This window comes from Chiloscyllium plagiosum, unplaced genomic scaffold (genome assembly GCF_037043375.1).
Source record: "Chiloscyllium plagiosum isolate Xiang-an unplaced genomic scaffold, Cpla_swu_hap1 HiC_scaffold_25, whole genome shotgun sequence".
Classification (NCBI taxonomy): Eukaryota; Metazoa; Chordata; class Chondrichthyes; order Orectolobiformes; family Hemiscylliidae; genus Chiloscyllium; species Chiloscyllium plagiosum.
This window is the reverse complement of record NW_028270163.1, coordinates 63,395,566-63,413,168: the sequence shown is the minus strand read 5'-3', so window position 1 is coordinate 63,413,168 and position 17,603 is coordinate 63,395,566. Positions and strand designations below refer to the sequence as shown.

General features: G+C 46.8%; 1 protein-coding gene across 6 annotated transcripts in view; it reads left to right on the top strand.

Moving 5' to 3' along the window:
• Positions 1–17,603, top strand: part of LOC122562367 (inactive rhomboid protein 2-like) — a 310,932-nt gene that overhangs the window by 156,898 nt on the left and 136,431 nt on the right. For 5 of the 6 annotated variants that reach the window (XM_088000800.1, XM_088000801.1, XM_088000802.1 and 2 more), the window contains 2 exons: positions 9,273–9,473; positions 12,529–12,640. In XM_088000800.1, the coding sequence (XP_087856926.1) occupies positions 9,273–9,473; positions 12,529–12,640 (313 nt within the window). The remainder of the gene's footprint in view (positions 1–9,272; positions 9,474–12,528; positions 12,641–17,603) is intronic. The other variant, XM_088000804.1, reaches the window with a different exon arrangement.

Below are 17,603 nucleotides of genomic sequence, written 5' to 3'. Positions count from 1 at the left end.
AAGTCCATGTACACCACATCAACTGCCCTACCCTCATCTACATGCTTGGTCACCTTCTCAAAAAACTCAGAGGTTTGTGAACATGAGCTGCCCTTAATGAAACCATGTTGACTATCTGCAATAAAATTGTTGCTTGCTAGATATTTATAAATCCTATCTCTTATAATCCTTTCCAAAACCTTTCCTACAACAGACGTAAGGCTCACTGGTGTGTAATTACTTTGAGAAAGTGAGGACTGCAGATGCTGGGGATCAGAGCTTAAAAATGTGTTGCTGGAAAAGCGCAGCAGGTCAGGCAGCATCAAAGGAGCAGGAGAATCGACGTTTCGGGCATAAGCCCTTCTTCAGGAATTACTTGGGTAATTACTTGGGTCATCTCTACAGCCCTTCTTGAACAAGGGCACAACATTTGCTATCCTCCAGTCCTCTGGTACTAAACCTGTAGACAATGAAGACACAAATATCAAAGCCAAAAGCTCTGCTATCTCCTCCCTAGCTTCCTGGAGAATCCTCGGATAAATCCCATCCGGCCCAGGGGACTTGTCTACTTTCACTCCTTGTAGAATTGATAACACCTCTTCCTTACTAACCTCGATCCTTTCTAGTCTAATATCTTGTACCTCATTTTTTTCCTCTACAATATCCCTTTTCCTGAGTGAAAACCGATAAGAAATATTCGTTTAGTACCTCTCCGATCTCCACAGGGTCCATACACAACTTCCCACTTCTGTCTTTGACTGTCCCTATTCCTTGGCAAAACTGCAGATGATGGAAATCAGAGTCTAGATTAGAGTGGTGCTGGAAATGCACAGCAGGTGAGGCAGCATCCGAGGAATAGGAAAATCGATGTTTCGGGCAAAAGCTCTTCATCAGGAATTCTCTGACTCTATTCCCACCCTAATCATCCTTTTATTCCTCATATAGCTATAGAAAGCTTTAGGGTTCTCCTTTACTCTATCTGCTAAAGACTGTGCATATCCTCTCTTTGCTCTTCTTAACTCTCTCTGTAAACCCTTCCCAGCTGATCTGTAATTCTCCATCGCCTCATCTGAACCATCGTGTCTCATCAAGACATAAGCCTCCTTCTTCCGCTTAACAAGAGATGCAATTTCTGTAGTAAACCACAGGTGCCTTACCTTATCACTTCCTCCCTGCCTGACATGGACATACCCACCGAGGTCATGCAACATCTGTTCCTTAAACCAGCTCCACATTTCCATTGTCCTCATCCCCTGCACTTTGCAACCCCCATTCTATGCATCCTAATTCTTTCCTGATCGCATTATAATTGCCCTTGCCCCATCGATAACTCTTGACCTGCAGCATGTACCTATCTCTTTCCATCGCTAAACTAAACATAACTGAATTATGGACTCTCTCTCCAAAGTGCTCACCTACAACTAAATCAAACACCTGGCCTGGTTCATTACCAAGCACCAGATCCAATGTGGCCTCCCCTCTTGTCTGCCCTTCGACATACTGTGTCAGGAAACCCTCCTGCACACATTGGACAAAAACTGATCCATCCGACGTACTAGAGTTATAGCATTTCCAGTCAATGTTGGGGAAGTTAAAGATCCTCATAATGACCACCCTGTTCTTTTCACTCCTATCCAGAATAATTTTGCTAATCCTCTCTTCCACCTCCCTGGAACTCTGCGGAGGCCTATAAAAAACCCCAAGCAGTGTGACCTCTCCTCTCCTGTTTCTAACCTCAGCCCACACTACCTCAGTAGGCGAGTCCTTGTCAAAAGTTCTTTCAGCTACCGTTATACTATCCTTGACTAACAAGGCCACGCCTCACCCCCTTTTACCACCTTAGAACATAGAACATAGAAAGGTACAGCACAGCACAGGCCCTTCGGCCCACGATGTTGTGCCGAGTGTTAATCCTAATGTAAAATAAAATAACTTAACCTACACACCCCTCAACTCACTGCTATCCATGTGCATGTCCAGCAGTCGCTTAAATGTCCCTAATGACTCTGCTTTCACCAACACCACTGGCAACGCATTCCATGCATTCACAACTCTCTGTATAAAGAACCTTCCTCTGATGTCCCTTCTATACCTTTCTCCTAATATCTTAAAACTATGACCCCTCGTACCAGTCAATCCTGCCCTGGGGAAAAGTATCTGGCTATTGACTCTATCCACGCCTCTCATTACCTTGTATACCTCGTTCAGGTCAGCTCTCTTCCTCCTTCTCTCCAGAGAGAAAAGTCCAAGCTTAGTCAAACTCTCTTCATAAGGCAAGCCCTCCAGTCCAGGCAGCATCCTGGTAAACCTTCTTTGCACCCTCTCCAAAGCCTCTTGTATCTTTCCTATAGTAGGGCAACCAGAACTGGACACAGTATTCCAAGTGTGGTCTCACCAGAGGCTTGTAGAGCAGCAGCAAAACCTCGCAGCTCTTAAACTCGATCCCTCTGTTAATGAAAGCCAAAACACCATATGCTTTTTTAGCAACCCTATCCACTTGGGTGGCAACTTTGAGAGATCTATGTATTTGCACAACCAGATCCCTCTGATCCTCCACACTGCCAAGAATCCTGTCTTTAATCCTATATTCAACATTCAAGTTCGACCTTCCAAAATGCATCACTTCACATTTATCCAGGTTGAACTCCATCTGCCATTTCTCAGCCCAGCTCTGCATCCTGTCTATGTCGCACTGCAGCCTGCAATAGCCCTCGGTACTATCAATGGCACCTCTAACCTTTGTGTCATCTGCAAATTTACTAACCCACTCCTCAACCTCCTCATCCATGTCATTTATAAAAACTACAAAGAGCAGAGGCCCAAGAACAGAGCCCTGCGGGACCCCACTCACCACTGACCTCCAGACAGAATACTTTCCATCTATAACCACTCTCTGCCTTCTGTCAGCCAGCCAATTCTGAATCCAGATAGTCAAATCTCCCTGTATCCCATACCTCCTGACTTTATGAATGAGCCTACCATAGGGAACCTTATCAAATGCCTTGCTGAAGTCCATATACACCACATCCACTGCTCAACCTTTGTCGACCTGTCTTGTCACCTCCTCAAAGAACTCAATTAGAATTGTGAGGCATGACCCACCCCTCACAAAGCCATGCTGACTGTCTTTAATCACACTATGCTTTGCCAAATAGTCATAAATCCTACCCCTCAGAATTCTTTCCAAAACTTTGCTGACCACAGACTAAAGACTGACTATTCTGTAATTGCCAGGGATTTCCCTATTCCCCTTCTTGTAAAGAGGAACAACATTCACCTCCTTCCAATCCTCTGGTGCGACTCCTGTGGAGAGTGAGGGAGCAAAGATCTTTACCAGCGGCTTAGCAACCTCCTTTCTCGCTTCCCAGAGTGGCCGAGGATAAATCTGGTCTGGCCCTGGGGACTTATCAATCTTAATGTTTGCTAAAATTTCCAGTACATCAACTTCATCAATCTTGATCTGTTCAAGCTCATATCCCAGCTCCTCAAAGTTCTCATTTACAACAAGGTCCCTTTCCTTAGTGAAAACTGAAGCAAAAAACTCAGTTACGGCTTCCCCTATCTGCTCAGACTCCATGCACAGGTTCCCTCCACTATCCCTGACCGGCCCTACCTTCTCCCTAATCGTTCTCTTATTCCTCACGTATGAGTAAAATGCCTTTGGGTTCTCCCTCATCCTTCCCTGTTCTTAATTAAAGATCTAAACCCTGGAATCCATTCCTCACCCTGCTCTATCCATGTCTCCGAAATGGCCACAACATTGAAGTCCCTGGTACCTATCCATGCTGCAAGTTCACCCACTTTATTCCGGATACTCCTGGCATTGAAGTAGACACACTTCAAACCAGTTTGCTGTCTGCCATCACATTCCAGTGACCATGAAATCCTGTCCATGCCCTCCCTACTCTCATCCTCCTGTGCACTGGAACTACACCTCAGGTTCTAATCCCTGCTGAGCTAGTTTATACATAGTTGAATAGCATTAACAAATTTTCCATGTAGGATATTAGTACCTGTCTGGTTCAGTGAAGACCATCCTGTTTGTACAAGTCCCACCTTCCCCAGAATGAGCCCCAATTATCCAAGTACCTGAAACCCTCCCTCCTGCACCATCCTTGCAGCCACGTGTTCAGCTGATATCTCTCCCTATTCCTTGCCTCGCTATCACATGGTAACAAACCAGAGATAACAACCCTGTGTTTGTTCTAGCTCTCAGCTTCCACCCTAGCTCCCTGAAATCCTGCCTTACATCCCTATCCCTCTTTCTACCCATGTTGTTGGTATCTACATGGACAATGACTTGGGGCTGGTCACCCTCTCCCTTCAGGACCCCAAAGATACAATCCGAGACATCACGGACCCTGGCACCTGGGAGGCAACACACCAACCACGAGTCTTGTTCATTCCCAAAAACGTCTATCTGAGCCTCTAACTATCGAGTCCCCAATGACTAACCCTCTCCTCCTTTCCCTCCTTCCCTTCTGTGTAACAGGCACAGACTCTGTGACAGAGACCTGCACCTCATTGCATACTGCTGGTAAGTCGTTCCCCCCAACAGTATCCAAAACGGTATACTTGTTTTTCAGGGGAACGACCACAGGGGATCCCTGCACTGACTGTTCTTTCTCCCTTTGAGCAGTCACCCAGTTGTCTTTGTTGTCAGACACACACTGTGGAAGTTTGTCGAAGGCTGAGCACGTCTAACTGATCCAGGATTAGATCTCCTCATCATTGTCGGTCTTTTCAGAGAGAGGTTGCTGGTGCTTAAAGCGTTCCAGAATCTTGGGGCAGGGGTGGAATATTTAGCTGATTAGTTCTAGGGGTGAAAAATGAATTTTGTTTTGGCAACATTCAAGGACAAGCCAAGCTTCATGTCTGCAGGACTGAAGAGATGGAGAGAGTTTTACAAACCGGGTGTTGAGTAGCATTGACACACTGCACTCACCCACATACCACACACTGACACTCTGTGTCTGTCTCTGGATCAGGATCATTTCAGCATGGAGGTGCTTGAGGTTAGAGTTTTCTATCAAGGTGCTGTTTAATATTCACACCAGATGACAGTCAATCTTTGATGAGGTGAACAGCCACTGACAAGGACACAGCCTTGTTTCACCCTAGGCTGGATTTTGGCTCCAGTTTCCTAATGAAGACATTTACAATCTGAACACTGGGAAGCAGCTGTCAGATTAGGAAGACATTTATTTAACATCCAGACCTTTACAGTACAAGCCCTTTACCGAATCCAATCTGATTTGATCATCATGATGAAACCAGAGTTCCTGGTGTTGTTTGGTGTTTTGCCATTTTCCTGAATTTGATTGCCAAGATGGGCCATATGAAATATTTCTCTTGGAAATTTACCTCATACTGTGTCTCCGGGAAAATTCCTTGGTCCAGCAACTCAGGACTGGATATCATGAGGTGCTGTGAGCTATCAACAACTCCAGCACAATCTGTAACCTCATGGCCTGGCATATCCCTCACTCAAGCACTACCATCAAGCCAGACTCAATGGAGAGTGCAGGAGGGCATGTCAGGCGCTGAAGGATTAAACCAGAAGACATACAGAAAAAGTTAACTTGTGGAAGCTACAAAACAAGACTACAATGTGCCAAACAGCAAGTGGCATCGGAATGATCTCACAATCAACAGGATGTAGATGGAGGCTTTGTCGTGCTGAATGCTGATGGACCAGTTACATTCCCTCTTGTTTGTTTTGTAATATCTTCTAGAATGGGAAGTTAGTGCAAGCATAGACTGATCAGCTGTGCACCTTCAGAGGGAACAATATGGACAAGTAAACACCTCACTGGAGGAGGAAGCTCCACAAATATCCCCATCCTCAATGACTCATAGAGTCAGAGAGATGTACAGCACGGAAACAGACCCTTCGGTCCAACCCGTCCATGCCGACCAGATATCCCAACCCACTCTAATCCCACCTGCCAGCACCCGGCCCATATCCCTCCAAACCCTTCCTATTCACATACCCATCCAGATGCCTTTTAAATGTTGTAATTGTACCAGCCTCCACCACTTCCTCTGGCAGCTCATTCCATACACGCACCACCCTCTGCGTGAAAACGTTGCCCCTTAGGTCTCTTTTATATCTTTCCCCTCTCACCCTAAACCTATGCCCTCTAGTTCTGGACTCCCCACCCCACGGAAAAGACTTTGTCTTTTTTCCCCTATCCATGCCCCTCATAATTTTGTAAACCTCTATAAGGTCACCCCTCAGCCTCCGACGCTCCAGGGAAAACAGCCCCAGCCTGTTCAGCCTCTCCCAATAGCTCAAATCCTCCAACCCTGGCAACATCCTTGTAAATCTTTTCTGAACCCTTTCAAGTTTCACAACAACTGGATACTGCAAAGGCAATGGGCCCTGAAAACATTCCAGCAATAGTCCTGAAAACGTGTGCTCCAGAACGTGCCGCTCCCCTCGCCAAGCTCTTCCAGTCCAGTTACAACAATGGCATCGACCCGACAATGGGGAAAATTGCCCAGGTATGTCCTGGACACAAAAAGCAGGACAAATCCAACCTGGCCAGTTCCCACCCCATCAGTCTACTCTCCATCATCAGTAAAGTGATGGAAGGGCTCATCAACAGGGCTATCAAGCAGCACCTGCTCAGCAATAACCTGCTGAGTAACACCCAGTTTGGGTTCCCCCAGGGTCACTCAGCTCCTGACCTCATTACAGCCTTGGGTCAAACTTGGACAAAGGAGCTGAATTCCAGAGGGGTGGGGAGAGGGACAGTTCTTGACATCAGGGCTGCATTTGACCGAGTAAGGCATCAAGGAGCCCTGGCAAAACTGGAATCAATGGGTATCAGGGGGCAAACTCTCCACTGGTTCGAGGCACACCGAGCACAAAGGAAGATGGTTGTGGTTGTTGGAGGTCAGTCATCTCAGCTCCAGGACATCTCTGCAGAAGTCCTTCAGGATAGTATCCTAGGCCCAACCATCTTCAGCTGCTTCATCAATGACCTTCCCTCCACCGTAAGGTCAGAAGTGGGGATATTTGCTGATACTGAGCAATGTTCAGCATCATTCCTTTGGTGCAATTGGGAAAGAGTTGGTGAGCTGCCTTCTTGAATCACTGTAATCCATTTTGTGAAGGGTAGGTCATGCCTCATAAACCTCATAGAGTTCTTTTGAGAAGGTGACCAAACAGGTAGATGAGGGTAATGTGGTTGATGTGTATGTGGATTTCGGTAAGGCACTTGATAAGGTTCCCCACAGTGGGCTACTGCATAAAATACTGAGGTATGGGATTGAGGGTGATTTAGCGGTTTGGATCAGACATTGACTAGTTGAAAGAAGACAGAGGGTGGTGGTTGATGGGAAATGTTCATCCTGGAGTTCAGTTACTCGTGGTGTCCCACAAGGATCTGTTTTGGGTCCACTGCTGTTTGTCATTTTTATAAATAACCTGGTTGTGGGTGTAGGAGGACAGGTTAGTAAACTTGCAGATGACACTAAGGTCAGTGGAGCTGTGGATAGTGCTGAAGAATGTTGCGAGTTACAGAGGGGCATAGATAAGCTGCAGAACTGGGCTGAGACGTGGCAAATGGAGTTTAATGTGGAAAAGTGTGAGGTGATTCACTTTGGAAGGAGCTGCAGAAATAAAAGGTCCTGGGCTAATGGTAAGATTCTTGGCAGTCTGGATGAGCACAGAGATCTCTGTGTCCAGATATATAAGCTCACTGAAAGTTGCCACCCAGGTTGATATGGTTGTTAAGAAGGCATACAGTATGTTAGCTTTTATTGGTAGAGGGATTGTGTTTCGGAGCCATGAGATCATGCTGCAGCTGTACAAAACTCTGGCTGCACTTGGAGTATTGCGTACAGTTCTGGTCACCACATCATAAGAAGGATGTGGAAGCTCTGGAAAGGGTTCAGAGGAGATTTACCAGGATGTTGCCTGGTATGGAGGGAACGTCTTATGAGGAAAGGCTGAGGGACTTGAGACTGTTTTCATTAGAGAGAAGGAAGTTGAGAGGCGACTTAATTGAGACATACAATATAATCAGAGAATTAGATAGGGTGAGCATTGAGACCCTTTTTCCTTGGATGGTGATGGCTAGCATAAGGGGACATAGCTTTAAACTGAGGGGTGATAGATATAGGACAGATGGCTGAGGTAGTTTTTGTTTTGCCTCGGGCGACTGTCTGTGTGGAGTTTGCACATTCTCCATGTGTCTGTGTGGGTTTCCTCTGGATGTTCCGGTTTCCTCCCACAATCCAAAAGATGGTTAGGTGAATTGGCCATGCTAAACTGCCCATAGTGTTCAGGGATGTGTAGGTTAGGTGTGTTAGTCAGGGGTAAATGTAGAGTAGACAATAGTTTCTTTACTCAGAGAGTAGTGGGGGGTGTGGAATGAACTGCCTGCAACAGTTGTTGATTTGCCAACTTTAAGGGCATTTAAATGGTCATTGGATAGACATGTGGATGTAAATAGAATAGTGTAGGTTAGGTAGGCTTTAGATTGGCTTCACAGGTCGGCACAACATCGAGGGCCGAAGGGCCTGTACTATGCTGTAGTGTTCTGTGTTCTATGTTCTATAATGCTGTTAGTCAAGAGGAGGTTGAAGTGTAGTGTTGATTTAACTAGACTAGTAATCCAGAGCCTTCAGGTAAACATTCTGAGAACATGAGTTCAAATCCCACTATGACAGATAACATGACCTTTCAATTCAGTTAAACGTAGAGTCATAGAGATGTACAGCATGGAAATAGACCCTTCGGTCCAACCTGTCCATGCCGACCAGATATCCCCACCTAATTTAGTCCCATTTGCCAGCACGTGGCCCATATCCCTCCTTACCTTTCCTGTTCATATACCCATCCAGATGCCTTAAAATGTTGTAATTGTACCAGCTGTGTGGTTGTGTCTGTGTGTGTGTGCAGTTATATGTGATTATGTGTGGAGCTGTAGGATGTGTGTATGTGTGGAGCGGTGTGGAGCTGTGCTGTGGGTTGTGTGTTTATGTATGATGCTGTGTGGGTGGGGTGTGTGTGTGTGTAGCTGCGTGTGCGTGTGTGTAGAGTTGTGGGTTTGTGGAGAGTGGGGCTGTGTGTGGATGAGGAGGGGTGTATGTGTGTTGCTGTGTGTGTGTGTGTGTGTAGAGTTGTGGGTTTGTGGAGAGTGGGGGTGTGTGTGTGTGTACATTTCTTTGCTGGTAGTTCCCCTTTTTCTGGTCTCCTTTTCATAATACAAGTGGTAATCAGTGCTATAATCCTTATAAAGGCAGTTTTTTCTTCTCTAATACTGTTGTGCTCTCACCAGAGAATCCAGGACACAGGTGTTGAAAGGTGAAGCAGAGCATAGAAGAGGTAAACGCATTGTGTCGCAAGTCAAGCACTTTGCATTTGATAAGAAAACTCGTAAGTACGGCCTTGGGGTGGTTGGGCGGTGGCTGAATCGTAGATATCGCCGAGCCCTAAGCTACAGCATCCAAACCAAACTGCAGGACATGAGGAGTCACAGGTGGGGCATTCTCTGATCTCTCACTCTACCTCTCCCCATGTCTCTCTCATTCTCACTCTCTCTGTCTCTCTCTCTCTCTCTTTGACTACCTTTCATGCTCCCGATTTCTCCCTCTGTGTGAGTGTGTGTAGGTGGGTGTGTGTCTGTGGGTGTGTGTGTGGGTGTGTGTGTAAGAGAGAGAGAGAGAGAGAGAATGTGTCTGGGGATGCTCTGCTGTGTGTATTAGATTAGATTCCCTACAGTGTGGAAACAGGCCATTTGATCCAACCAGTCCACACTAACCCTCCGAAGAGTAACCCATCCAGACCCATTTCCCTCTGACTAATACACTGTGGGCAATTTAACATGGCCAATTCACCTGACCCGCACATCTTTGGATTGTGAGAGGAAACTGGAGCACACCCACGTAGACACAGGGAGAATGTGCAAACTCCACACAGACAGTTGCCTGAGGCTGGGATTGAACCTGGGTCTCTGGCGCTGTGAGGCAGCAGTGCTAACCACTGAGCCACTGTGCTGACCCCCCAAATGCAAGTGCGTGTGTGAGAAAAAGTAAAGTGTTGCTTTCAGTGTCTCACAGTCTCCTAAAGCCCAGATGCTGTACAACCAGCCTGTTTCATTACCGCCTCACCGTACTCTCAACATCACACCTGGGTTTGAGTCAAAGCACCTGGGCCCTTTGATTCCTGGATTGGAGTCTCAGACAGACACAGCCCTCTGATGGTGCAGTGGATATACTCACTGAACAATCACTGCCGTTGACATTTGTGCCCACCGGAAAATACCTACTGACTGCCAGATTTGAACATCATGTCCTCTCACCAGGTCCCTGACCCTGTGTCTTTTCTGATATCCTTGCCTGGGTTCCCACTTGTTTGTGGGTGAACCTTTTAAGGTTAAAGTTGATCCTGTTAAACCATGGCCTCAGAAGTCCCATTACCCACTCAGCTGGAAAAGGAAGAAGGGATTGGTCCTGTTAGTGCTGATTTTATTGAACAAGGTATTATTGTTCCCACAGTCAGTCCATGTCATACACCCATCCTGCCCATGAAGAAAGCCAGTGCAGACACCTGGTGGGGGCCCTTCAGGCTGGGAATCCCTGCTTTCCCAGTGATCCCAAACCCAGCCATGATTCTTCGTTGCATTCCAGCTGATCTGAAATACCATGCACTCGTGGACCTGTGTGGGCCTTTCTATTCTATTCTGAATCATCAGGGACACTCAAAACCATTTCAGATTCATCTAGCAAGGCAAGCAATACATCTGCCCTCAGCTTTCCCAGGGCTGTCCTGAGAGTAACTCCATCTTTTCACATGCCCTGAAGGAGGATCCCAGTAATATCCGTTTTACCTGTGGCTCTGTCCTTCTCCAATATGTAGACGATCTCCTCCTTGCCTTTTCTGACTGCCTTCCCTCTGAAGCTGACAGCCTCATCTTCCTGCTATTGTTGGCCACCACAGTACAGAGAGTAGCTGAAGAAAAGTTACATCTCTGTCAAACCACGGTCACCTACCTTGGCCATGTATAAGATGGAAATAAGCCTCTGCTGTCCCATCAGCACATTGAAGCCATCCTCAAGATTCCCAAACCCACCACCAAAACAGACTTTTTAGGAATGATGGGTTACTGATGCCAGTGGATCCCCGGTTATGCTGACCTTTAGCATCCCAGACAGAACGTGTCTGGCCCTTTGACCCCGGAGTGATGGGTATGGACTTCAACTGTGGGTTCAGCCTTTGAATGCCTCAAGCCCGCCCTCACTAGCGGCCCCATATTGGGCTTACCTCATTACACCTCAACCTTCCACATGTGTGGGAGAAGGGGAGGGGCAGGTGAGAGAGAGAGAGATAGACAAAGGCTATGTATGTGAGGAGAGAGAGAATGTGAGAGAGTGAGAAGGGGGTGTGCGTGAGAGAGTAGGTGTGTGTGTCAGTGGGTGTGACAGAGAGAGAGAGTGGGTGTGAGAGTGGGTGTTTGTGAGAGTGAGAGTAGGTGTATATATGAGAGTGGAAGGAGGTGTGTGTGAGACAGGGTGTGTGTGGGTGTTTCTGTGTGACTATGTCTGTGTGAGAGAGATTGGTGTGTGTGAGAATGAGAGTGGATGTGTGTGTGTGGGTGTGTGAGAGTAGGTGTGAGTGAGAGAGAGTGGGTGTGTATGAGAGTGGGAGGGGGGTGTGTGAGCGAGAGTGGGTGTGTGTGAGAATGAGAGTGGATGTGTGTGTGAGGGGGTGTGTGAGAGTAGGTGTAAGTGAGAGAGAGTGGGTGTGTATGAGAGTGGGTGTGTGTGAGAATGAGAGTGGATGTGTGTGTGAGTGGGTGTGTGAGAGTAGGTGTGAGTGAGAAGAGTGGGTGTGTATGAGAGTGGGAGGGGGTGTGTGTGAGCAAGAGTGGGTGTGTGTGAGAATGAGAGTGGATGTTTGTGTGAGTGGGTGTGTGTGAGTAGGTGTGAGTGAGAGAGAGTGGGTGTGTATGAGAGTGGGAGGGGGTGTGTGTGAGTGAGCGTGTGTGTGTGTAAGAATGAGAGTGGATGTGTGTGTGAGTGGGTGTGAGAGTAGGTGTGAGTGAGAGAGAGTGGGTGTGTATGAGAGTGGGAGGGGGTGTGTGCGAGTGTGTGTGTGTGTGAGAGTGGGTATGTGGAGGTTTCTGTGTGACTGTGTGAGAGTGGGAGGGGGTGTGTGTGAGTGAGAGGGGGTATGTGGAGGTTTCTGTGTGACTGTGTGAGAGAGTGGGAGGGGTGTGTGTGAGTGAGAGAGAGTATGTGGGGGTTTCTGTGTGGCTGTGTATGAGAGTGGGAGGGGGTGTGTGAGGGAGTGTGTGAGGGTGTATGTGAGGGGGTTGGGGGGGCGTGTTTGAGGGAGTGTGTGAGGGTGTGTGTGAGGGTGTGTGTGAGGGTGTGTGAGGGGGGTTTGGGAGGGAGCATGTGAGGGAGTGTGTGAGGGTGTGTGTGAGGGGGTTTGGGGGGGCGTGTTTGAGGGAGTGTGTGAGGATGTGTGTGAGGGGGTGTGGGTATGTATCTCTGTCTAGCTTCCTGTTTAAGAGTTGCTTCTTTCTACAGGCCTTATTTCACTTACTGGATCACATGTGTTCACATTTTGATCAGCTTGCTGGCAATTGGACTTTATGGGATTGCTCCAGTCGGGTTTGCACAGCATATGAAAACACAGCTCGTAAGTGATCTCCAACGTATACAGCTTCAGGCTCATGGTGGGGTTTGTATTACAATCTCCCAACCTTCAAAGTTACAAATCACACAACACCAGGTTATAGTCCAACAGGTTTAATTGGAAGCACTAGCTTTCAGAGCGCTGCTCCTTCATCGGGTGGTTGTTGTGTGATTTTTAACTTTGTCCACCCCAATCCAACTCGGCATCTCCAAATCATCCCAACCTTCAGATTGCTTTACTGCATGACATGAAGCCTGGAAACTTAGTCCATGGTAGGGCACGGAGTAAATAAATGGAGGAACATTTAAGGCACGTGCCAGTTTCTGCCTTACTCTAAAAGTGACCAAATGTGAAGTCAGACAGGAATTGTCAATGAAACATGATACCAGGAGGTTTACAGAAAGCTGGTTGGACGTGGTTTAAGAGGGTTGGAATGTAAAAGCCGCAATGTGCTACTGAGAGTTTATAAAGCTCTAGTTAGGCCCCATTTAGAATACTGTGTCCCCACCCCTCAGGAAGGACATACTGGCACTGGAACATGTCCAGTGGAGATTCACACAGAGGATCCCTGGAATGGCAGGCCCAATATACGATGAACGACTGAGGATCCTGGAATTGTATTCATTAGTGTTTAGAAGATTGAGGGGAGATCGAATGGAAACTTACAAGATAATACATGGCTTAAAAAGGATGGATGCTAGGAATTTGTTTTCGTCAGGTGGGGATAATAGGACACATGAGCACAGCCTTAGAATTAGAGGGGGTCAATTCGGAACGGAAATGAGGAGACATTTCTTCAGCCAGAGAGTGGTAGGCCTGTGGAATACACTGTCATGGAGCGCAATGGAGGCCGGGACGTTAAATGTCTTCAATGCCAAGATTGATAAATTCTTAATCTCGCAAGGAATTAAGGGACATGGGGAGAGTGCGAGTCAGTGGTGTTGAAATGCCCATCAGCCATGATTGAATGGCAGAGTGGACTCAATGGGCCGAATGGCCTAACATTCACTCCTATGTCTTATGGTCTTATGGTTCAGAAGTGCAGGTAAATGTTGGTTTCACTGTGGGTCAAGTGAATTGGAGGATGGATTAGAATGGAAGAATTAAACTGTGAGCTGAAGGGAATCGACGAGAACATAAAACAAAGAACATTGAAAAGTACAGCACAGAACAGGCCCTTCGGCCCATGATGTTGTGCTGAGGATCATTCCTAATCTAAAGTAAAATAACCTAACCTACGCACCCCTCAGTTCACTGCTATCATGTGCATGTCCAGCAGTCGCTTAAGTGTCCCTAATGACTCTGCTTCCACCACCACTGCTGGCAATGCATTCCATGTATTCACAACTCTCTGCGTAAGGAATCTATCTGACGTCCCCTCTATATCTTCCTCCTAATATCTTAAAACTATGACTCCTCGTGTCAGTCCATCCTGCCCTGGGGAAAAGTCTCTGGCTATTATCAAATATAAAGATCTAGGGGTTCAGATACATAATTCTTTGAAACTTGCATCACTGGTGAACAAGGTGGTTAAGAAGGTGTTTAGCATGCTTGCCTTCATTGCTCAGACCATTGAGTTTAGGAATTTGGACATCATGTTAAGGTTGTATAGGATGTTGGTGAGGCCTCTTCTGCAGTACCGTGTACAGCTCTTGTCACCCTGCTTTTGGAAGGGTATTATTGAATTATTCAGAAAAAAGTTACCAGCATTTTGCCAGAACTGGAGGGTTTGAACATAGAAGAATACAACGCAGTACATGCCCTTCGGCCCTCGATGTTGCGCCGATCCAAGCCCACCTAACCTACACTAGCCCACTATCCTCCATATGCCTATCCAATGCCCGCTTAAATGTCCATAATGAGGGAGAGTCCACCACTGCTATTGGCAGGGCATTCCATGAACTCACGACTCGCTGAGTAAAGAACCTACCCCTAACATCTGTCCTATACCTACCCCCCCTTAATTTAAAGCTATGCCCCCTTGTAATAGCTGACTCCATACGAGGAAAAAGATTCTCACTGTCGACCCTATCTAAACCCCTAATCATCTTGTACACCTCTATCAAGTCACCCCTAAACCTTCTTTTCTCCAATGAAAACAGCCCCAAGTGCCTCAGCCTTTCCTCATACGATCTTCCTACCATACCAGGCAACATCCTGGTAAACCTCCTCTGCACCCGTTCCAGTGCCTCCACATCCTTCCTATAGTATGGTGACCAAAACTGCACACAATATTCCAGATGCGGCCGCACCAGAGTCTTATACAACTGCAACATGACCTCAGTACTCCGGAACTCAATTCCTCTACCAATAAAAACCAGTACGCCATATGCCTTCTTCACCGCACTATTTACCTGGGTGGCAACTTTCAAAGATCTGTGTACAAATCTGTGTTTGAGTGAGAGAGAGAGGCTGGAGGCTGGGACTTTTTTCACTGGAGCGTAGGAGGTTGAGAAATGACCTTATAAAGGTTTATAAAATCGGAGGGTCATGTAGGGCAACAGTTTTTTTCCCTAGGGTGCAGAGTTTGAAATGGGGGCATATTTGTAAGGTGAGAGGGGAAAGCATAAAAAGGGACATTTTAACTTTTACACATAGAGGTAGTTTGTATGTGGAATGAACTGTCAGAGGAAGTGGTAGATTCTGATACAATTACAATATTTAAAAGACATTTGGACTGGTACATGTCTAGGAAAGGTTTCGAGGGATATGGGCTGGAAATGTGTTGCTGGAAAAGCGCAGCAGGTCAGGCAGCATCCAGGGAACAGGAGAATCGACGTTTCGGGCATAAGCCCTTCTTCAGGAACTTTCCTCATTCCTCTAGAAGGGCTTATGCCCGAAACGTCGATTCTCCTGTTCCCTGGATGCTGCCTGACCTGCTACGCTTTTCCAGCAACACATTTCCTGCACTGATCTCCAGCATCTGCAGACCTCACTTTCTCCTTCGAGGGATATGGGCCAAACACAGGCAAGTGGGACTAGGTTAGTTTAGGAAACTTGGTTGGTATGGATGTGTTAGACTGAAGGGTTTGTTTCCATGTTATATGACTCTATACCTTCCCTCCTGCCTCACCATCACACTTCTGGCCACACATACAGAGTGGTGTAAGGAGATCTATACCTGTAATGTTTCACTCTATTCATAAAATCTATGTAAAGACTGGCTGTGGTTTCTTACCTCACCAGCTGGTTAGCTGGAATATATAATAGTGGGGTCTAGATGAGAGTGGTGCTGGAAAAGCACAGCAGGTCAGGCAACATCTGAGGAGCAGGAAAATCGACGTTTCGGGCAAAAGTCCTTCATCAGGAATAGAGGCGTTTGCCCGAAACGTCGATTTTCCTGCTCCTCGGATGCTGCCTGACCTGCTGTGCTTTTCCAGCACCACTCTAATCTAGACTCTGGTTTCCAGCATCTGCAGTCCTTGTTTTTACCTGGAATATCTAATACTCCTTTCCTTTACATCCTCTTGTCTTATTGCACATCCTACCCTTACCCCACCTTATTTTCCTCCTCATCGTATCACATGCACTGGTCCCACATCATCTCCTCCTCTTCTGGAAGCAACTGATTGTCAATTTGATAAGGTGAGGCTATAAATGAGGATTATTAATGAAGAAATTCTCTCACTAAGGTTTCCTGTCGTTCCTACTCTTGGAATTTGTCCTTGAGATCAGGAATGACAATAAGATATAGGAGCAGAATTAGGCCATTCAACTCATTGAGTCTGCTCCAACATTTGATCGTGGCTGACGTGTTTCTCAATCCTATTCCTCTGCCCTCTCCCCATAACCCTTGATCCCCTTAGTAATCAAGAATCTATCTATCTCTGTGTTGAATACACACAATGACTTGGCCTCCACAGCCCTCTATAGCAATGAGTCCCAGAGATTCACCTCCCTCTGGTTGAAGAAATTCCTCTTCATTCTCAGGTTCTAAAGGGTCATTCCTTCGCTCTGAGGCTGTGCCCTTGGGTCCGAGTCTCTCCTACTGGTGGAAACATCTCCACATTCATTATCCAGGCTTCTCAGTATTCTGTAAGTTTCAGTCAGAGTCCCCTCATCCTTCTAAACTCTACTGCATACAGACCCAGAATCCTCAACCACTCCTCATGTGACAAGTCCTTTATCCCTGGGATCATTCTTGTAAACTCCCTCTGGACTGTCCTTCCTGAGATTTGGGGTCCAAAATTGTTCACAATATTCCAAATGTGGTCTGATCAGAGCATTATACTGGCACAAATTTTCTGCCCAGGAGGGCAGTTGCCCCAAGACTGGAGAGTGGCTAATGTGATTCCACTTTTCAAGAAGGGGGGGATGGTAGAGATTAACCAGGAAGTTACAGGTCAGTGAGACTCACATCAGTGGGAGAAAATTCTGAAGGAACGAATCAAAACCCACTTGGAAGGGCTTGGTTTAATCAGGGATAAGGTTAAAAATCACACAACACCAGGTTATAGAGGGTTCATGGGGTAGAACATAGAACATAGAACAATACAGCACAGAACAGGCCCTTCGGCCCACGATGTTGTGCTGAACATCTGTCCTAGCTTAAGCACCCATCCATGTACCTATCCAATTGCCGCTTAAAGGTCACCAATGATTCTGACTCTGCCACTCCCACAGGCAGCGCATTCCATGCCCCCACTACTCTCTGGGTAAAGAACCCACCCCTGACATCTCCCCTATACCTTCCACCCTTCACCTTAAATGTATGTCCCCTTGTAACACTCTGTTGTACCCGGGGAAAAAGTCTCTGACTGTCTACTCTATCTATTCCCCTGATCATCTTATAAACCTCTATCAAGTCACCCCTCATCCTTCGCCGTTCCAATGAGAAAAGGCCGAGCACGCTCAACCTATCCTCGTACAACCTATTCTCCATTCCAGGCAACATCCTGGTAAATCTTCTCTGCACCCTCTCCAAAGCTTCCACATCTTTCCTAAAGTGAGGCGACCAGAACTGCAC